The sequence below is a fragment of the Lynx canadensis genome, chromosome E2 (assembly GCF_007474595.2).
Source record: "Lynx canadensis isolate LIC74 chromosome E2, mLynCan4.pri.v2, whole genome shotgun sequence".
Classification (NCBI taxonomy): domain Eukaryota; kingdom Metazoa; phylum Chordata; class Mammalia; order Carnivora; family Felidae; genus Lynx; species Lynx canadensis.
The window spans coordinates 30,760,320-30,783,076 of NC_044317.1; the positions used below are offsets into that span (position 1 = coordinate 30,760,320).

The 22,757-nt window shown below is 41.1% G+C and overlaps 1 protein-coding gene across 5 annotated transcripts in view; it reads right to left on the minus strand.

Moving 5' to 3' along the window:
* RBL2 (RB transcriptional corepressor like 2) overlaps window positions 1-8,496 on the minus strand; it is a 56,034-nt gene extending 47,538 nt beyond the window's left edge. The window contains exons 1-3 of one of the 5 annotated variants that reach the window (XR_003965360.1): window positions 8,161-8,496; window positions 5,841-5,971; window positions 3,016-3,216 (exon numbers count right to left, since the gene is read on the minus strand). Coding sequence is in view for 4 of the 5 variants with exons in the window: in XM_030299553.1 (XP_030155413.1) it covers window positions 3,016-3,216; window positions 5,841-5,971; window positions 8,161-8,400 (572 nt within the window). In the remaining variant the exon portion in view is untranslated. Of the gene's footprint in view, window positions 1-3,015; window positions 3,217-5,840; window positions 5,972-6,648; window positions 6,824-6,864; window positions 7,302-8,160 lie in introns of those variants that run through there. The other 4 variants (XM_030299553.1, XM_030299556.1, XM_030299555.1 and 1 more) reach the window with 4 other exon arrangements.
* Between the last annotated feature and the right edge of the window lie 14,261 nt (window positions 8,497-22,757).

Here is a 22,757-nt window from a genome sequence, read left to right on the forward strand (position 1 = left end):
CTGGCAAGGACAAAGCCAGGGAAAGAGTTCACCTCAGAAAGAAGAAATTCTGAAGAACTATAAAAGGCTTTCAAGGTCAAGACAGGTAAGGTAGAAAATGAGTGACCATAGATGTTTTGATGACACCAGCAAGGCTCATGCTGCTTTTGGACCCATGTATGCAATCAGGTATTTCTCTATTTTTTTCCCTTCATCATAGCTAAGGAACTGTAAACCCTCCCTCCCCAAAGATATTCCAGATTGTATCAAGTCACAAAAGGACTACTTAAGGTAAATTTTGGGTTTGCTATAATTCCTTATTCTTTATCGTCAAGACTATCCATTATACTTTGCCAAGTTGTCTGCTAAAGGGAGTTTCAGACCTGTTTTACGCCCTTGGCTTTTCTACCAAAACCTCTGCCAATATTCAGATAAGACATCTGTTGTCTCCACATCCCAACAAGGAGCTCTGAAGGGAAGATCGGGAGACTAGGGTTTAGCTCCCCCACCGTCCTTAGTTATACACACTTGCCTCCCATGTGCCCCAGTCTCTTTATCTGCTGAACAATTAGTCTCCTGGGTAGAGTTTTGTACTTAATTCACCAGTCCGTGGCAAGGATTAAATGTCAGTGCCCTGCTTTTAGAAGTGGCCTCCCTACCCTAGGCACATGATAACTATCCAGTTTTGATGCCTACCAAGATAAAAGTCAAACTTTTTTTTAAACGTTTTTTTCTTAATTTTAGAGAGAGAGAGTGCGAGAGTTGGGGAAAGGGGCAGAAGGAAAGAGACAGAATCCCAAGCAGGCTCCACACTCAGCACAGAGCCCGATGGGGGTTCCATCTCCCCAACCCTGAGATCACGACCTGAGCTGAAGTCAAGAGTCAGACACTCAACCAACGTGCCTCCCAGACATGCCTCTTTTTTAAATTAATTTATTTAATTATTTTAAAGTCAAGCTTTTTAGCTTAGAACTCAAGCCACTCTCAACAGTGAATCTATGACTTGAGAACCCTAGAACTTGACCTACTGAACCTACTCAGCCAATCGCCTCTTTGCTATTTTCGCGTACACATCCTGTACAAAGAAGGCTCTATCTACATCTCCAAATTCACCCATCAAAATCCTACCCATCGTTCCTTACTTCATGGAACCGTACCTGACTGGCTCACGCCCAGTGGTTTAATTTTGCCTCAGAAGTTGTATATTTTTGTTATCTTTTGCATTTATACATGCCTCCTCTCCACAACTATACTGTAAGCTCTCAAAAGACAGAGGCTATGGGCTTTTTTTTTTTTTTTCAATATTTGTGTCCTATATAAAATACCTAACATACTTCACACAGTAAGTTCTCAATAAATACCCAGTGACAAACTTTCAGAGACTGGTATGTACCACAGTACAGAGAAGTGGTAAGGGACATGGGTTCTGCAAGCAGACTACCAGTGTCAATAATAGCTCCACACTTACTATGTGACTGTGACCAAATTACTTAACCTCTCAAGGGGTTATGTTCCCCCGCCTGTAACAACAGCATCAACCTTAATATAGCTGTCATAGGGATTCATTCAAGTTATACAGGTTTAACTCTTGGACAGTTCCTGCTCCATAACAATGCTCAGTAAATGGTATACATGATTATTACTATTAGCCAAAAGTACTAATAAAAGTATACAGTATATTTTAAGCTTTTAAAATTAAAATTATCTTACAATTTTCTTAACATTAGGTAATATACATACCCTAATAAATATCAAAGCAAGCACAACCTAAAATCATTTCCTACAACACTCCAAAGAAAGAAGATATTCTATATCTTCCTGTGAATGATCACATCAGCCTTGCTCAGACTTACAACAAAGCATCTATCCAAATTTTATTTAATTGTACATAGTCAACTCCCCCCAAATTACAAGCAAACTGGACCAGCTGCTTCCATAACAGTGGGGTCAACTATCCAAGAAAATACATAGTTTGTTTGATTTTTAAAAGCTGCTCACTTACTATAAACATCCTTCACAACTTAGGAAAAATTTTTATATTGAAAGAGAAGCACCCATTATTCATTCAATTGTAGTAACTCCTTTCCCCCCACTTTTCTTGTCAACATTTTTCTAGTTCTATCTTAAAAACAATTTCCATTTCTACTTCATGAAAAAGTGTTCATGATAAAGGTAGAGAATGTGTATCCCATGACTGCCTTTATCTATCAGGAAAGATGGAAAACACTGAGCCAGAGTCAGGTTACAGATTTTGAAGACATGATCAGAAAGCACAAATTCATAATAGTTTCTGTCCCCTTATTCTCCCTCCATCCAGTTTGTCTACTCTTGATTAGTTATAAACATCAAAATACATACAGAAGCCAGCTCAGAGGGGATTATCGATTTCTAAGTCGGACACAGAAGTCAAATAAGAGAAATAGTTGATATTATAATATACAGAAAATAATAGTAATAGTCAACATAGCCAATAACAGAAAATTAAGGAGTCAAATTCGATACCTAGGTGGCTAACTGGTGAAAATACATAAGTTCTGACTTTTGCATTTGGGTTGCTTAAATAAAAAGGAAAAGTTTACAGAAACAATAATCCCATACACTTTGCAATATGAAGGAAGCCAAATTCTTTATGGCTAACATACAATGAAAAGCAAGAAATTATTGTTAAAAGAGAGCCATCAGAAAGAAAGATTACTTATGAAATCACATTTGTTTTTTTAAGACTAGCAAAATAAGCTAAGTGACACAAACCGAGGGATCAAAACTGCAGCACAGATTTTAAAAATGTGTAGTCCTGACTAACAAATATAAAAAAAAACATACTGCGGGGCGCCTGGGTGGCTCAGTCAGTTAAACGTCTGACTACAGCTCAGGTCATGATCTCATGGTTCGTGAGTTTGAGCCCCCATCAGGCTCCGGGCCGTGGAGCCTGCCTCGGATTCTGTGTCTCCCTCTCTCTCTGCCCCTCCCCTGTTCTCTCTCTCTCAGAAAATGAATAAAACACTAAAAATTTTTAAAATATGTATATGTATATACCGCTGTTTTCTTCCTCTCTGTTGACGAGGCTGCTCCTCTTGAGGATATTTAAAAATGTCCTGAAAAATGGGTTCATATTTCTTAAAAATTACCGCCGACACAGTGAAGTTTCTTTCTAGTCTCTCAGTACGTTCTCTGAAATGTGGGGGTAGGTTTGCCATGTCTTCCCACTTCTTCATCTTGTGAAAAAATTCAAGTAAGCTGATATTAAAAATAAACAATGAGACATTTTCAAAATTAACACAAAGGGAGAGAACACAAATATAATTAAATCAAATGAACTTGTTAAATTACTTTTAGACAGTGATATAAAATCACAACTCATGCCTCTGACTAGCTTCCTGTCTTACAGATTGGTGAATTTCTCTGATTTTCCTAATCTAGCTTTTTTCTGAGATGACCTGACTTTTTAAATTATGAAATATATAAAAATATAAAACAATCAGCCAGAGTAATGTAACCAAGACTTATGTATCCCACTGCCAGATTTAACAAACATTAACATATTGAATAAATTTTGCCATGTTTGCTTCAGGTACAACAGAAACAGCCAAATTCTCATTTGTACTCCTCCCCAAACCCATGGCCCCCTCTTCTTCCCCAAAGATGACCACCATTCTCAAGTGAGTCCGAATCCTTCCCATCCTTGCTTTTATATACTTACTACTTAATACCCTTACTATATGGCATCTATATGAATCTATACATATACGAATCTATATGTATCTATACATTTGTATCTACACATATATGGATCTATATGTATCCATAAACAGTAAGTAGTATCATCTTTATGTGTGGTTTTAAGATTTTATATTAATAGTATCACACTATAAGTAGCATTCAGCAACATGCTTTTTCATTCAATGTTTCTGAGATTAACATTAAAATGTACAGATCTAATTCATTAATTTTAATGTTAAAAATATTCCTGCATATGAACTACCATGATTTTTTGCATTTGTTCCCCAACCAGTGCAAATTGAGGTTTCCAATTTTACATTATAACACGAAAAGGCTGTAATGAACACATTCTTGCACCTGTATGTAAGAGCTTCTTTACGGACTAGGCCAAGATGAAGAATTGCCGAGTCAGAGAAGGTGCATCTCCAACTTTACTAGAGACTGCCAAATTTGCCACTCGAGTGGCCGTGCCAATTTATACTCTCACCAATGCACACCAGCAATACAGATTTCCTGTTTCCCTACATAGTGACTAGAGCGGATTTTATCAGCCTTCAAACTTCCCCAATCTGATGAGAATGACAGTTACCTTGTTTTTACTTTGAACTTCCTTATTACCAGTGAGACTGAACTTCTTTACATACATCTATTAGCTATGTGAGTTTTGAGCTTTGTGAAATCATATTCTTTACCCATTTTTTAGGACCCATTGTCAATCATGCAACCATTTGTTAGCCGTTCTCTAAATACTTCTGGACACTGATCTTTTGTTATTTATACACATTGTAAATATCTTCTCCCAACATACTCTTCGTTTTTAACCCGTTTTAGTCCATTATGGCAAAAAAGTAAATAATCTGAGCCCAGAGGTAAAATTTAAAGATGGAAACTGAGTTTTTGAAATGGAAACACAACTGAAGCCTAGAACTAGATTACTTGCATTAAAATGTTGGATGAATTCAATTTACTATGGTTTATGGTAATTCCATAATTTGACCTTTGCTTCTAAAGTTCCTTGTCTGTCACTTAACTGGATTACTCTGTCTCCACTTTGCTTTTCCGTAATGATTCTACTTTTACACCTTATTTAAGTCCACTTCTGCAGGTTTGCAGACCAGGTGTTCAACTCTTTATGCACTGCCTCTTGTCCTTAGGCCTAAATATAACTCAGGATGGAGTTCAAGGTTAATAAATAGGCTACAGATAGAATATTACATTTCTTGTTAATTATTTTAATAGTAAGTGATTTTTTAAACCATTAGGTACATAAATTTTGACAGTGGTATTCCCCCTACAAACTGCCAAATATCCTTTTTCCCACCAATCTTTAATAAGCCATAAGAGAAAATTCACCCAAAAGGCACAAATAAATATAATCAATTCAATTACACAACAGATAGAAAAAGCAATTTCTGCCTCTTCTTTAAAACATTATTTGACCCTTTCAGAAACTGATTGTAATAGTGTTGCATATCCCCCCAAGCAGCAAATGGAGAAGTATTTACACATTCCATATATTTATATATAAAGATACAAATCCTGGGCATGTAGTTCTAAGTTTAATACGATATTTTATTTACCTTTACAATTTAGAGTATTCCCTAAAGTTTCTCTAATATCCTTATTTAGAATTCCTCCAATATCACATAATAATAAGTCCTAACCTTTAACACTACTCTTCATACAAACAAGTCTTTTTTTTTTTTTTTTGAGTTTATTTATTTATTTTAGAGAGAGTGAGCAGGGAAGGGGCAGAGAGAGAGGGAAAGAGAGCAAGAATCCCAAGCAGGCACCACACAGGCCAAGCAGGCCAGCACAGAGCCCGATGTGGGGCTCAAACTCATGAACTGTGAGATCATGACCTGAGCTGAAATCAAGAGTTGGACGCTCGGCTGAGCGAGCCACCCAGGTGCTCCCATACAAGTCTTAATACATTAAAATTTCAATACTTTTCACAAAAGAAGTACAATATAATGGCTACCAACTTAGATGCGGTAAAGGAAAGCCATGACCTAGTCTCTAAATTCAGCACTCTATAGGTACAAAAATGCCCTGGAAATGATAAACAGAGAATTCTATCACTATGATTTTTGACCTTTTACATTTGTCACACTCTACTTTTCCAACTCTGACATAGTTACCTCTGTTCGGAACATCGCAGGATTCTAGTTAAAGATACATAGTTTCCTTCAACAGTCCCTTTGCTTACAGTCGGCACAGATTTTCTGCAAGCCACATATAAGGCACATGCTAACCAGTGAAGATCATTCCCCTGTAAAATAAAGGAATATTGATTTTTACCTAATGAGCTATATATACATTTCAATATGAAAAAACTTTTATGATTAAACAAAGTTTAATTTTTTATGTCTGTGGGAAGCTGTGTTTTCAATGACGGCTCCATCCCGAGTGTTCTCATACTGTGACACTGACATTTTCACACTGGGAGACAGGAATCTGTGTTCTATGCCCTCGTTTTGAACTATCTCAACTGAGGTGCAGATGATGCTAGGTAACTTGTAAGATCATTAAAGGCAATAAAGATTCCACCTGCCTCACTCTCTCAGGACATGTGCTCTGGGGGTCCCCATGTGGGACAAATGAACAGAGAGCCTCAACTTCCTTATCTGAGGGCTGTGAGAATGAAAGCATAGAAAACACAAGAAATCAGAAGATAAAATTCTATAACCGATACTCTGTATTAAATATCATATGAGCTTTATTTTCCACGAGCCTGACATCCTCCATTATTTCACATCATCCCTGACAACAAGCTCCATGAGGGTGGGGGTTTTTAAGTTTTGCTCACTGCCATCTACAACAGTATCTGGCCAAAAAGAGGCGGAAAAAAAATTGATAAATGAATATTCATTCACTTACTGGGTAAACTGAGCTAATCAAACGTGTTTTCAAAAACAATTTACTAACCATTATTAGCCGCTTGCTTACCTAACACTGGACTTCATACAACTTAATCCCATGAGTTGAGACACCTCAACTGAATGGTGATAGTACTTGTTCTATGTAACTTAAAAGATTATCGTGAGGATAAAATAAAAGCTTATTTGGAAGCACTTCTGCCCATAACCAAAGAACCACAGGAACCACTGACCACAGAACCACTAAAAAATATAGTAACGTGGCCTGTGCGGCCACATCACCTACGTATAGGAAAGAGCTCTGCAAACTCCGGAGCACAAGCACTGTCCACAACAGAAACTCCACATTCCCTTATTAAACCTGCAAGACAACTCTGCGACGCAGGTACAAAGAATCTCAAATTCACGTATCACAAAATCGAGTGCTGGAGTGGTTAGGTAAATTGTCCAATGTCACCTAGGTCTGTCAAGTTCTATGGACACTAGATTACTAGGCCTGTCCCCCACGCCCCTGCACATATAACTACGGGGGAAGAACTGAAACACAATCCTGTTAAGGCAAGAATACAAAGTAACCTCAGTGAGTCACATGTACTCAGAAACACCCTAATATTATAATTAAAGATCCTTTGGTTAGGCCTTCCCAGTTTGGGCCTATCTGCCCTACTCTTTCCACAAACCGTAAAACAGCTTAAGAAAATCATATGGCCTCCAGTTCAACGCCACACACAAGCAAACAGCTGATAAACAATCCCGACTTCCGCGTCACTTCCCATTGGTCCATAAAGGGGAGGTGCCTACAGGGTTGAGCCTCACTGGCTGGAATGGCCATTTTTCTCATCTGCAAGCCCCATCCGAAGAAAGGGACACAACAAGCCGAAATCACAGCGGCTACGGGGTCCTGGGCAACGTCTGGGGTGACCGAAAGGTCCTCAAGGTCGTCGCAGTGCCAGCTTCCTAGGGACAAATGCGGGCGTGTGTCTATATCCAGGGGGGCAGAAAGCCCGTTTCATTTGCCCGAGGGAAAGGAACACAGCTGACACACAAGCACAGCCCGAAACTTAACAACGCGTTTACTCCACGGATGCAATGCCGGGACAAAGGCAGTGGGCACACCAGGAAAAGAACTGAGAGAGAAGCCTAGCGGCTCCGGCGCTAAACGCGGGTTAATCTCCGTGGGAGCACAGCCAAGTCCCCTCCCCTTCTCCTGACGGTCGTAACAACTGCACCTGTTCATTCGGCCGACAAGGTGGTTGTATCTTTGCGATCGTGACCCCGGCACGACCTCGGCCTCGCGATGCCACTTTAGGGCAAGAAATGGCCCCCACTCGGAACCCGAAAGGGAACAGCTGCGAGACGGGGTTCACTTTCTGGGCCGCTAGGAGCCTGCCTTCAGCCAGGTCCCCAGGACTAAGGCGCGCAGGGAGGATCCCCGCCGCCCTCCAGGCTGGGGACCGGAGACCCGGGGCCGGCCCCAGGGTCCCCGCCGGGCGCCCGACCCGGGGAGGGGAGGGGCCCATTCCCGCGGCGGGGCGCGGCGACTAGGCCCGGGAAGCCCCTCGCCTCCTCCCCCGCGGCGCACCTCCAGCGTGTAGCTCTCGCTCATGTTCCGGTAGCTGTCCCAGGCCTCGGCCCGCGCCGCCTCGTCCATGTTGAGGCGGCTGCACAGCTCTTCGAACCGCTGCAGGGTTTGAGGGGCCGGCGAGCGGGCCGGCTGCGCGGCGTCCTCCGCCTCGCCGTCGTCTTCCTCCTCCTCATCCGAGGCTGCCGCCGCCGGAGGAGGAGGCGGGGGCGGCGGCGACTGGTCGCCTCCCGACGGCATAGCGCACCCCTGGGCGGCCGGTCCTCAGGTGAGCTGAGGGCCCGGGCCCGCAGCCATTCAAACCGCGAAGCGCCCGCCCGTCGGCCGTCCGCACGGCGACTGCGCCGCCACCAGGGAAGCTAGACCTCAAGTAGGCACCCGTAGTTCTGAGCACGGCCTGCTGGGAAATGTAGTTCGGGCCGGAAGCCCACGGAGGTCAAAAATCATATTTAAAAAAGAAACTCCTGTAGTGTTCCTTGGGCTAAAATAAAACAGGCTTCGCTACGTTTTAAGTAGGCCCCCATGTTGGGGCCATTCAGCAGGACCGTATTGAAGAGGAAAAAAAAAAAGTACTCGTGACGATTTAGTGTTCAAGGTGTCTCCAAAATGAATACTCAATATCTGGGTGTCCTTATCTCAAAAATAAGGATAATAGCAAGCGTAATAGCAAGCAAGGGCGGCCTGTCTGCCTAAGTTCAAATTTCAGCATCGCTCCCAATTTCTTGTTCTTTCCTGTGTTTTAATTTTATGTGAGCCTTTCAAATAATTTTTGGATTGCTTAAAAAGCAGTAATTCTTTTATTTCCCAAAGGGCAAATTTATGTTTTCTGTAAGTGATGCATTTGTATTATCCTCAAGTCACCCAAATGGCTTAACTTTATTCCTTTATTTTTATTTTGCTTTCTCTTTCATACCCATAGTAGACTTGAATCACTTATTAACAATCCTTTTTGATTTATAAGTGGGCGTAGTATAAAGCATATTTTAAATGTCTATTTATTTATTTTGAGAAGCAGAGAGAGAAATAGAGGTTGAGCAGGGGAGAGGGAGAGAGAGAGAGTCCCAAGCAGGCCCCGTGCTGTCAGTGCAGAGCCCGACTTCAGGCTCGATCTCACAAACAGTGAGATCATGACGTGAGCTGAAATCAAGAGTCAGATGCCTAACCAGCCAAGCGCCCCCATGGTATAAAACATTTTTATGTTTGAGGAGCCAATAACACATTGCTGTCTGCTATGGGATCACTTCCTTCTGTCTTCATTGACACTTTGAACCCAGCCACCACACTGTGAAGAAGCCCAGGTCACTTGGAGAAGCCTATTATCAGTGATAGACAAAGCCAGGCGTTAAAGGGGTAAAACAGATTTTATTCAGACACTATTGACAGTAAGGTAAAGAGCTGAACTCCGTTCCAATCTATGCAGCAGTGACTGGACGATTTAAAGTGCGAATGAAGGAGTAGAGATGGGAGAGAGTGGAGCTGAACCAAAAAATTACAAAGGTTTGGTGAGTGTAAATGTGATCAGGCCAGCTGTAGCTGCCAGCAGGCGATTTACTGAAGTTAGGATTCTTTTTTTCCCTACAGAGACTAGGAGACAGAGGCCCTATATGGCTCTCAGATCATTGAGAAAGACACTTCAAATGGCAAGAGATACATACACATCTGAAAGGGACAGAAGAAGGAGTCACCGTTGTAAGCCCTTTTGTGTAAATGCTATAAGAAAAGGGAGGTCTGGGACCTATCGTCAGGTTTTGGCTAGAACAAATTATAAACACTGGTAGCCTCGAGTTTTCTCAGACAGGCATTTTCATGCAGTACTGGAGTCATCCTAGGGCACAGCCTGATGCTACTGGAAGCTATGCTCTAGTGTGGTCATCTCATAGTGTAGAGGTTTGGAGAAAAGTTCTGCCATGTGCAAAGGACCTGAGGCCCCTGGCCTTCAGCCCCAGCCATACTGAATGAGCCAGTGTGAAAGCAGATCCTCCAGCCTTCAGTCAACTGTCCAGCTCATGCTGCACGGAGCAAAGATGAACCTTGCCTCTGATCCCTACCCAGTTCTACCCAATGGCATATTTGTGTGCAAAAGAAATGATTATTATTCTTTCAAGTCACAAAGTTTGAGGATGGCTTGTTATGCAACAATAAGCAAACACCTATGAAATATAAGACATGTACCTATCAATTGTTTCTATTGACTCCTCAATGTTGCACGGGTAACATCCTTACTTATGCTGTGATCTAATAGCCCAATAGAATTTCAAAGATCATAAATAGCAGTCATCTAAAAATAACCTTTATTTTTGCATTGTGTATATGACCTTAAAATACATGACTTAACTGAGAAACTTCGCATAAGCTTTTATGTGACAAAAATCGGTGTGTGTTGGGGCGCCTGAGTGGGTCAGTCAGTTAAGTGATCAACTTCGGCTCAGGTCATGATCTCACAGTTCGTGGGTTCAAGCCCCACGTCGGGCTCTGTGCTGACAGCTCCGAGCCTGGAGCCTTCTTCAGATTCTGTGTCTCCCTCTCTCTCTCTGCCCCTCCCCTGCTCATGCTGTCTCTTTCAAAAATAAATAATAAACATTAAAAATGTTTAAATAATGTGTGTGTGATCTTGAAACTTTTTGATCATGTCCTCCTAAAAGGATTACCTTCTAGCATATTTTAAAGTTGACATATAAGACATTTCATTAAAAGTTTGATCAGGGGCGCTTGGGTGGCTCGGTCGGTTAAGCGTCCGACTTCGGCTCAGGTCATGGTCTCACGGTCTGTGAGTTCGAGCCCCGCGTCAGGCTCTGTGCTGACGGCTCAGAGCCTGGAGCCTGTTTCAGATTCTGTGTCTCCCTCTCTCTCTGCCCCTCCCCTGTTCATGCTCTGTCTCTCTGTCTCAAAAATAAATAAACGTTAAAAAGTTTGATCAGGTGTAATATCAAACATGTAACTATAAACCTTTTAAAATAAAACTGTTACTAATCGTTAAACATATCCAATGGACTGTACATATCACAATAATTTGATACTCACTAGCATCCGCTTTAAAAACACATGAACAAGGGACGCCTGGGTGGCTCAGCTAGTTAAGCATTTGACTCTTAATTTCAGGTCAGGTCATGACCTCACAGTTTGTGAGTTTGAGCCCCACTCTGGGCTCTGCCCTCACTGCATGGAGCAGTTTGGAATTCTCTCTCTCTCTCTCTCTCTCTCTCTCATTCTCTCTGCCCCTCCTCTGCTTGCACACAAACTCTCTCTCTCAAAATAAATAAATAAACATTTAAAAATACATGAACAAAACTTCTCTTTAACAATTAGAACGTTTATACCATTCTTTTCTCTCCTTTACCTCGTATTCCCATCCCAACAAAATTTTATCCTAATATGTTTTGTGCTTGAAAGTTCTTTATTGTTTCTTTCATATTTACTTTTAGGAAGACCATACATACAAATGAACTTTTTCAAGAATCCTTCTGTTTATTCTTTTATGGCAGATTCATTGAGCCATAATTTGCATGCAGTAAAATTTACTCTTGTAAGTGTATACAGTTCTATGAATTTTGACAAATACATATAGTTGTGTTCACCACAATGAAACTATAGAACACTTCCATCACCTGGAAAGTTTCCTACTGCCCCTTTATAGTAAAGCCCTCATCAAGTAGCCCCTAGAAAACACGTACCAATTTTCTGTCCCCATAGATTTTCCTATTTTCCAAAATGTCATGTAAGTGGAATCACACAATAAGTAGCCTTTGAGCCTGACATCTTTCAATTTAGCATAATGTCTTTTAGATTCCTCCAAGTTGTTGCATGTGTTAGTAGTTTGTTCCTTTATTGATAAGTGGTATTCTACTGTATGAATGTCCCCAAGTTTACTTATTCATTCAAAAGTTGAAGACGTCTGAAGACATCTTGGTTGTTTCCATTTGGGGGCGGTTATGAGAAAAGCTACCGTAACATTTATGTAAATGGTTTTGTGTAGCACAAGTTTTTCATGACTCTGGGGTAAATACCTAGGAATGTGCTATGGACAGAATGTTTGTGTTCTTCCCCAATTCATATGCTGAAGTCCTAACCCCCAATGTGATTGTATTTGGAGATAGGGCTTGTAGCCGGTGATTAAGGTTAAATGAGGTTATAAAATGTGTGGCCTTGTAAGAAAGCCACATGCACAGACTGAAGAAAGGCCACGTGAACAAAGAGGGAGGAGTCAACCTAGCAGACCAAAACGGAATGGTATCACTGGGTTATATGGTACATAGCAAACTGTATAAGAAACTGCCAATTTTTTTTTTCTAAAGTGGCTCTATCATTTTACATTCCCACCCACACTGAAATTTAAGTTTGGGGATTAAGTGGTACAAACTTCCAGTTACAAAATAAACGAGTCATGGGGATGCAATGTATTGCATCATGGGCAATATACTCAATAATATTCTAATACCTTTGTATGGTGACAGATGGTCACTAGACATCATGAGGACCCTTTGCTAATGTATAAATACTGAATCACTACGATGTTCACTTGAAACTGATAGAATATTGTATGTCATTATTCTTACACTGAAAAAAATTTTAAATATATGTCCTATGGTCTGAAGCTAGAAGTGTTGTCTTCCTTTCAGATTGAGCGATCAGGTGGCTGTTACTGCAACTGTGGCTTCAACTGTGTTTGCACTGTGTTTACGTGTCTTCAAAAGTGTTCTTCAAAGAACCATGTGTTGGTACCAGCAAAAACCCTTGGTTTTCAGCTTCCAGTCGGGGGTGCTATCTACTCAGGCAAGGCTGAGCCAGCTTTCTATTTCAGCTGGGACGTGAAGAGTCTCATCTGGAGACCTGAGCTAACTAGCATTGTATTCCTGATGAATTCTAGTCAGGTATTTGGGTCCCTTAGGGGCTGCTACTATAAGCCAAGCAGGTCTTCTTCTTTAAACCAACTTTCCCCTTTATGAATGAGAATCTGTCTGCCAAAAACCCAATCCAAGCATAAACTACAAAAACTAGATTGAGGGGCGCCTGAGTGGCTCAGTCGGTTAAGCGTCCGACTGTGGCTCAGGTCATGATCTCGCAGTCCCTGAGTTGGAGCCCCGCGTGGAGCTCTGTGCTGACAACTCAGAACCTGAAGCCTGCTTTGGATTCTGTGTCCCGCCCCCCCCCCCTGCCCCTCCCCTACTCGTGCTCTGTCTCGCTCTGTGTCTCAAAAATAAATAAATGTTAAAAAAAAATTAAAAGAAAACTAGATCTGATAAACGGGGAAGCCTTGGCAATCTGGAATACATAAAACCTGTCCTTTTACCCTTCAATAAACGATTATGAACAATTATTGCCTCATGGTGCCTATGAGGCCTGTGGAGTAGGTACTGGGCTACATACCCTCTACTGTTTGTACTGCTGAGTTTTCAAACGCTTTGTTTCTTTTCATCTTCCTTCTTGCTTTCAGGTTATAAGATGTTTCTTTTCACTGAGGTCACCATAGGACCTGTTGAGAACCCTTGTTCTCCTTTCTTTTAGGTGTGGGGGGGAGGAGTACTTGCAAACAGTAACTGAGGTGGCTGGGAACGTATGTCAAGTTAAGGACAAATAGGCCATGAATGAGGGCCTTGCTTTGAGTGGAGAGCATGGACATTAACTGAGTCAGTTTAAGAAATCAATCCGACCTGGACACCTGGGTGGCTCAGTCAGTTGAGCATCTGATTTCGACTCAGGTCATGATCTCACAGTTTGTGAGTTCGAGCCCCATGTCAGGCTCTGTACTGACAGAACCTGGAGACTGCTTTGGATTCTGTGTGTGTGTGTGTGTGTGTGTGTGTGTGTGTGTGCGCGCCCCTCCCTCGCTTGTGTACTCTCTCTCTCTCTCAAAAATAAATATGTATTTAAAAAAACAAATCGATCATGACCAAAAACGGTCCCCCAAAACCAAAGCAACCTTGAGAAAGAAGAATAAAGTTGGTGCCATCATACTTCCTAATTCCCTATACAAAACAATAGTAATCAAAACAATATAGTATTGGCATAAAAACACACATGGATCGATGTACAAAATAGAAATCCCAGAAATAAATCCACACATCTACGGTCAATTAATTTACAACGAAGGAGCCAAGAATATACACTGGGAGAAAGATAGTCTATTCAATAAATAGTGTTGAGAAAACTGGATGGCTACATGCAGAAGAATTAAAGTGGATCATGTGTATCTTACATGATACACAAAAATCAACTCAAAATGTATTAAAGACCTGGACATAAGCCCTGAAAACATAAAACTCCTAGAGGAAAACATAGGTAGTAATCACCTCAACTTTGGTCTTGGCAATGATTTTCTGGATTTGTAGCTAAAAGCAAAGGCAACAAAAGCAAAAATAAAAGTAACAAAATAAAACAAAATAGAAAAACCATCAAATTAAAAGTCTCCTGTGTAGCAAAACAAACAAACAAACAAACAAAATGAAAAGGGTACCTAAGGAATGGGAGAAAATATTTGCAAATCATATTCATATATCTGATACGGGATTAACATCCAAAATATATAAAGAACTCATATAATTCAATAGAAACAAACAATTCCAGTAAAAAATAGAGGATCCGAATAGACGTTTTTCCAAAGAGGACATACAAATGGCCAACAAATATATGAAAAGGTGCTCAACATGATTAATCATCAGGGAAATGAAAATCAAAATCACAAGATATCACTGCACACCAGTTAAAATGGCTATTCTCAAAAAGAGAAGAAATAAGTGTTTGCAAGGGTGTAGAGAAAAGGAAACCCTTGTGCACTGTTGGTGGGAACGTAAAATGGTTCAGCTGCTTTGGTAAACAGTAATGGGGGTTCCTCAAAAAAATTAAAAATAGAGCTACCATATGATGAGCAATCCCACTTCTGGGTATTTATCTGAAGGAATTGAAATCAGGATCTTGACGAGATATCTGCACGCCCATGTTCACTGTAGCATTAATTACAATAGCCAAGACATGAAAATAACCTAAGTGTTCATCGATAGATGAATGTATAAAGAAAATGTATATGTACACGTAAGATGGAATATTATTCAGCTGTAAAAAGAAGGAAATCCTGCCATTTGCAACAACATGGATGGCCCTTAAGGGCATTATGCTGAGAGGGCGGAGAAAGACAAGTACTATATAATCTCACTTATATGTGAAATCTGAAAACAAATAAACTCACAAATTAAAGAAAAAACTTGGTGGCTGCAAGAAGCAGCGGGTAGGGAGTGAGCAAAATGGGTGAAGGTGGTCTAAAGATACAAATACCCAGTTATCAAATAAATAATTCCTGGGGATGCAATGTACATCGTGATGACTATGTTAACAATACTGTATTGTATATTTGAAAGTTGTTAAGAGAGTAAATCTTAGCAGTTCACATCACAAGAAAAAAAATGTAACTATGTGCAGTTATGGATGTTAATTAAACTTGCTGTCATAATATACACATATATCAAATCCTTATGTTATGCACCTAAAATAATAGGACATTGTATGTCAATTATACCTCAATTAAAAAAAAACAGATTTAAAAAGAAATCAATCTTGGGGTGCCTGCGTGGCTAGCCAGTTAAGTGTCTGTCTGTTGATTTTGGCTCAAGTCAGATCTCACGGTTCGTGAATTTGAACCCCAAATCAGGCTCTGCACTGACAATGCGGAGCCTGCCTGGGATTCTTTCTCTGCCCTTTTCTCTACCCCTCCCTGGCTCAAGCTTCCACTCTCTCTCAAAATAAATAAATAAACTTAAAAAAAATCTTTTTTAAAAATCAATCTTCAATGTTCAAAGGTTTTCTTGGGGTCTGATCACTCATTCATTCATTCATTCATTCGTTTATTCACTTAGCCAGGGAGCCTACCATCAATTCTTTCAAATCCTCAACAAATGTTTACTGACCACCTACTATATGTCAAGTATTTTGCTAACAACTGAGGATCCAGTAGTGAATGAGACAAGCATGGTCTCTGTCCTCAAAGAGCTTGTGGTCTCATGGGGGAAACAGACCCAGAACAAACAATTGTCAAGTATAAATATGTTATGAAAAGGAAATTCAGGGAGTTATGGGTGCATCACAGAAGACCTCAGACACGTGTGTGTCTGTGTGTGTTGTGTGCATGCACACGTGCAGGGGTTGGGGTGCTGGTGACTGAATGTTTGGAGGCAGACAAAGGCTTTCCATTCTTCCCTTTCATTTCCCTGAAGAGAAATCTTTATTTTAATTATTTACTTTAAAATTTTAAGTAAAAATTTAAGTAAAAAAAATTTTTTTTTGAGAGAGAGAGAGAGAGTATATGTGCAGGGGAGAGGGGCAGAGAGGGAAACAAAGGGAATCCCAAGCAGGCTCTACACTCAGCATGAAGCCCAGTGTGGGGGCTCAATCCCACGACCCTGGCATCGTGACCTGAGCCAAAATCGAGTCAGATGCTCAACCGACTGAGCCACGCAGGTGCCCCCCTGAAGAGATATCTTTAAAAAAAAGTGTAACTATGTGTGGTTAGGGATGTTAACTAAGCTTATGGTGTTACTCATTCCATAATACGGTAAAACCTTGGTTTGCAAGCATAATTCATTCCAGAAACATGTTTGCAATCCAAAGCACTTGTATATCAAAGCGAATTTCCCCATAAGAAATAATGGAAACTCAATTGATTCTTTCCACAACCCCAAAATATTCCCATAAGAATGATTACCATACTGTCAGATAATACAAAATAATAAAGAAAATACAAAACATACAGGAAAATAAACAGATTAACCGGCACTTACCTTGGAAAACCTTCGTGGCTGGTGTGAGGGAGACCAGAGAGAGGAGGGTTACCATGTAGGACGACTTTCACTATCACTAACGGGATCACTGCTATCTGTTGGCTCAGTGGAATCTTTTTCTGCATGGGGGCCATTGTATACGCTCGCACAGATGTTGAGGACGGAACAGTATTAATAAACACTTGTCATTTACTGTACTTAATGTAACTGGCAATAAGGCAGCAGAGGAAAGGGTCTATATCCGCAGGCAGCCTGACCTAGAAGGAAGCCAACAATTCCTAACCTTACTCTTGTATGGAAAAGCAAAGGACCATCCATCGGTGCTTCGAAGTGACAAAAAATACACTACTGCCAGTCGGGGGCACCTTCCAACGTCCTGAAAAATCACTGATTTCTGCCAAACGCCATGGCCTGACACATCCGAGCATGGGAAACAATCACCCACAATTCCACAGTGAGTGAGCAAGTGAGAGAGAGAGAGACAGAGACAGAGAGACAGAGAAATAAAAACCATTGGCTCAGTTGTGATCAAGTGACATTTGATGTCAGGCAGTACTTGTATTGTGAGACCTCACTTATTTCTCAGGTTAAAATTTATTAGAAATGTTTGCTTGTCTCATGAAACACTCACAGAACAAGTTACTCGCAATCCAAGGTTTTATTCTATATACATATATCAAATCATAGCTAGAGGAAGGGAAGAAGGGTGGGTTTCTGGTGGAGAAAAAATGCTTACACAAAGAACTTGAATCTGGAAAAGGCATGGGTAGTGCAGGGAATTGCAGGAATATGAATGTGGTTTAAGTGAAAAGATGGAGAAGAAAAGCCATGATGTGTGGATAGAGATGAAGTCAAAGACCTAGAAAAGATTTTTGGACTTGATTCTAAAGGTGAAGCCCAGGGGCTCCTGGGTGGTTCAGTCAGTGAAGCATCTGACTTTGGCTCAGGTCATGATCTCACGGTTCGTGAGTTCCAGCCCTGAGTTGAGCTCTGTGCTGACAGCTCAGAGCTTGCTTTGATCCTCTGTCTCTCTCTCTCTCTCTGCCCCTCCCTCACTCGCACTTTCTCTCTCTGTCAAAAATAAACATTTGAAAAAAATAAAGGTGAAGCCACTTAAGGTGTTAGGTTAAGGACGGCAGTGACACTCATATATCCCTAAAACTTAGAACAGTATTACAGTGTTGAGCACTTAATAGGTGTTCGATAAATATTAATGAACTTAAACACTTAGCTGGACTTTCAGCCCATTGCTCCAAAGACAAGACTGATCATGCTGATTAGACTGATTTTCTCTGCCATCATTAAAAGTGTAAACCCTTCCAGTAATCTCTCTCTCTCCGAGTGACTTCAGCCAGGATGAAATCTCCCTCTCCTCTCCTATCATCTGCCCTTTCGCTGTGCCCTCTGGAACCCTCCTCATGTCCTTGTATCCTCCAGACTTCAAGGCCAGGAGCAGGGGCTGCATCCTGTCAACTGCCCACTGTGCCCACCAGACCCTCACCCTTCATGTCATCGAAGCCATGCCTTAAGCCCACTGTCACCATTTTTCCTGTAGAAAATGATAACGTCATTCTCCCAGTGGATCAGGCCAAAAAACTTTGGAGTTATCCTTGATTCCTTTCTCTCACCTTCTGCATTTAATTCATCTGCAATTTCTGCCAACGCAGTCTTCAATTATTCAAACCTAACCACTCCTCACCTCTTCCATTGCCAATCCTCTGGCCCAAGCTTCCGTCATCTCTTACCAGCATTGTTGCAATTTCCTCCCATCTGGTCTCCCTGCTTCTGTCCTTCCTAAATCAATTTCTTCTCAGTATAGAAGCTGGGGTGGTAATTTTACGTGTGTCAGCTTGGCTGGGCCATAGTGCCTCGATACTTGGCCAAACATTATTCATTGATTCTGTGTGGTGTTTATGGATGAGATTTACATTTAAATCAGTGTGCTTTGAGTAAAGCAGATTGCCCTTCATAATCTGGGTGGGACTCATCCAATCAGTTGAGGGCCTGGATAGAATAAAAAGACTGACCTCCCCAAGCAAAAGGGAGTTCTGCTAGAGACAGCCTTTGAACTTTAACCCATTGAAGAAACCATTGGCTATTCCCTAGGTCCTCAACCTGTTGGCCCACCTGCAGATTTTGGACTTTCCAGCGCAAGCATAGTGGTGTCTGGAAAGGGTAGTGATGTCTTACCTTCTTGGATACAGGCTCCCAGGAGCAGGGATGCTGAACAGAGTCTTAGGGACATGGTCTGGCTTTACTTTCTGAAGTTTGTATAGCGGTAGTGATTCTATAACTGTAAATATATTAGAATCTATTGAATTGTATGTGTTTAATAGGTGGATTTATGGTATATAAATATCTCAATAAAGCTTTTTTTTTTTTTTTTTTAAAGCTAATAGGAAGCTCTCAGTACATAAGTGAAGCCTGATGACTGTAGGACAGTTTTTTCAACCTTGGGGCTACTGACATTTTGCACCTGATAATTCCTTGCTGTTGGGTGGGAGGTGGGGACCGTCCTATACTCTGTAAGATGTTTAGCAGGACCACTGATACCTACGCAGCAGATGCCAGCGGGACACACACGTACTGTCAAACTGCGACACCAAAAATGCCTCCAGACATTGCCAAATGTCCCCTGAGGAGGAAAAATTGCCCGCCACTGAGAAACACTGTGTGCAGTCATCAAAGGGTGTTATTTGTTGGGGAACTATCCTGAAAATAGTTTTTAAAGTATTTTCTCAGGAAAAAATTAGTCAGAGTCTTCAGCAAATTGTCTTATAATCTCCGGCTGCAAAATAGAAATCTTGGATGCCAGAATTCTGGGAGCCAACTGGGGGAAAATGGCTCAGGGTAATTAGGCTTTAGTATCAGTCACTTAATCCTTTTATTTCCATATGGTACCCACGTCCTTGCCTGTGCCAGGAGCCCCACACCACCCCTGTGCAGAAACAGTTTCCATGTAATAGACCTCGAGACCTCTGTGAAGAGGAGAGAAGGACAGTCAGTGGCGATGAGTGGGGAGGGATCCAAAGACTTTCATTTTTTCCATTAGTAGCTGCTCTTTCATCCTTAGTTATAGATGAATTCAGTGCTGCTAGTTCCTAAATCTTTCCAGGATCCAGAAATGCAACTTGGATTAGTTTTCGTCTTCCCTTTCTTTTTTTCTTTTCTCTTTCTTCTTTTTTTTCCTTCTTTTTCACCTTCCTTCCTTCCTTCCTTCCTTCCTTCCTTCTCCTCGTTCACATCTAATTATCTTCTTTAAGCAATGCATGAATCTGGCAGCATCCCATTCAGTAAACAGAAAGGAGCTCTCGGTTTTCAGCTTTTCTTCCTGCCAATTTGGAATTTAGCTTTTTTGGAGACTTGTCAATTTTCACTGGTCTGCTTCAGTTTCCAAAATTTCACAGTTGTTTTTGTTTTTTCCCCTATTCTCCCTGTAATATGGGTTTGTCTTTTAAAATAATTCCCTTTTTGGCTCAAGTATCGGACTCTTTTTTTTTTTAATGTTTATTTTATTTTTTTATTTTTGAGAGAGAGAGACAGAGCATGAGTTGGGCAGGGGCAGAAGAGAGGGACACACAGAATCTGAAGCAGGCTGCAGGCTCTGAGCTGTCAGCACAGAGCCTGATGAGGGGCTTGAACTCACAAACTTTGAGATCATGACCTGGGCCGAAGTCGGGATGCTTAACTGACTGAGCCACCCAGGTGCCCCTCAAGTATTGGACTCTTGATCTCAGCTCAGGTCTTGATATCAAGGTCATGAGTTCAAGCCCCACACTGGGCTCTTTGCTGGGTGTGCAGCCTACTTGAAAAAAAGAAAGAAAGAGAAAGAAAGAAGGAAAGAAAGAAAGACAGAATTCCCTTTACCACAGTTTAGTGGATTTTTTGAGAATGCAGAATTATATGGATATGTTTAATCCATTCCCTTAACCTAGAAAATGGGAATACAGATTTGTTAATGGCTTGGATACTGGGGATCAGCTGGCGGGGGTGGGGGGTTGTTAAGGATGACACAGATGTTAGATCTGAGCAACTAAAGGTATGGAGAGGAGTGATGAAGAGTCTAGTTTTGGGGGTTCCTGGTGGCTCAGTTTGTTAAGCGTCCAACTTCAGCTCAGGTCATGATGTCGCGGTTCGTGAGTTCAAGCCCCGATTCGGGCTCTGTGCTGACAGCTCAGAGCCTGGAGCCTGCTTCAGATTCTGTGTCTCCCCCTCTTTCTGCTCCTCCCTTGCTCACGCTCTGTGTCTGTCTCTCAATAATACTCAATAATAAATAAACGTTAAAAAAATAAAAAAAGAAAATATTCAGTCTTTAACTATTAAGTATGATGTTAGTTGTTGGTTTTTTATAGATGCTCTTTATCAGGTGGGGACAGTTCTCTTCTATCCCCACCCTTTTCATTTGTTTGTTTTTGAATCATAATAGGGTATTGGATTTTACGAAATGTTTTTTTTCTGCATCTGTTGAGATAATTATAATTATGTGGTCCCTCCCCCCTGCTTTTTTCTGTTAATAGTACATCGATTGTTTCTTGTATGTTGAACCAATTTTGTAATCCTGGGATAAATCCAACTTGGTCATGGTGTATAATATTTTTCATATGTTGCTAGATTAAGTTTGCTAGCAATTTGTTGAAAAACTTTGCATTTTACAGTCCTATGGGTTATCGATTGGCAGTTTCCTTGTGGTGTCTTTGGCTTTTGTATCAGGATGATACCGTCCTCATAAAACAAAATGGGGAATATTTGCTCTCCCATTTTTGGAAGAATATGTGATGAATAAGTGTTTTTCCCCCCTCCTGTCAGAGTGACCACCTCATCCAGGGATTTTATCATGTTTTTCGTCATTGTTGTTATTAGTAATTTAATCTGTTAATTTATTATACTCTTTATCTTATTATAGTCTCTATTTTTTTCAAATTTTTTATTATTCATTTTTGAGAGAGACAGAACACAGTGGGGGAGGGGCAGAGAGAGGGAGACACAGAATCTAAAGCAGGCTCCAGGCTCTGAGCTGATAGCACAGAGCCCGACGCGGGCTCGAACCCATGAACCATGAGACCATGACCCGAGCCGAAGTTGGACACTTAAATGATTGAGCTATCCAGGCGCCCCTCTATTTTTTCTTGTTTCACTAGTTTGTGTCTCAGAATTTGTCATTTCATCCAGGTTTATCTAATTTATTGGCATACAATTATTCACATTGTTCCCTTATGATCCTTTTTATTTCTGGAAGGATGGTAGGAATGTCCGCTTTCATTTTTGAATCTAGTCATTTGATGCTTCTCTTTTTTTACTGGCCAGTCTAGCTGAAGGTTTGTCAATTTTGTGGGTCTTTTAAAAGAACTACCTTTTGGATGTGATATCTTTTTTCTTTTCTTCTTTTTTTTTTTTAAAGTAGACTGTATGCCCAGTGTGGAGTCCAGTGCGAGGCTTGAACTCATGACCTGAACTGAGATCAAGAGTCCAAAGATCAAGGGACCTGGGTGGCTAAGTTAGTTGAGCATCTGTCTCTTGATTTTGGCTCAGTTCATGATCCCAGGATCATGGGATCCAGCCCTGTGGCAGGCTCTGCGCTGAGCATGTGCCTTGCTTGGGATTCTCTCACCCCTCTGCCACTCTCCCCTTCTAAATGTCACTCACCTGACTGAGGCACCCAAGTGCACTGAGATTTTTTTCTTAATGTAGACATTTACACTTACAGATTTCCTTTTATGCATCATTTGGGCTGCATCTCATATGTTGTGTATTTGTTTTCACGTATCTCAAAACATTTTCTAACTTCCTTTGAGATTGAGATTTCTAGGACTCATTGGTTATTTAGGAGTGTGT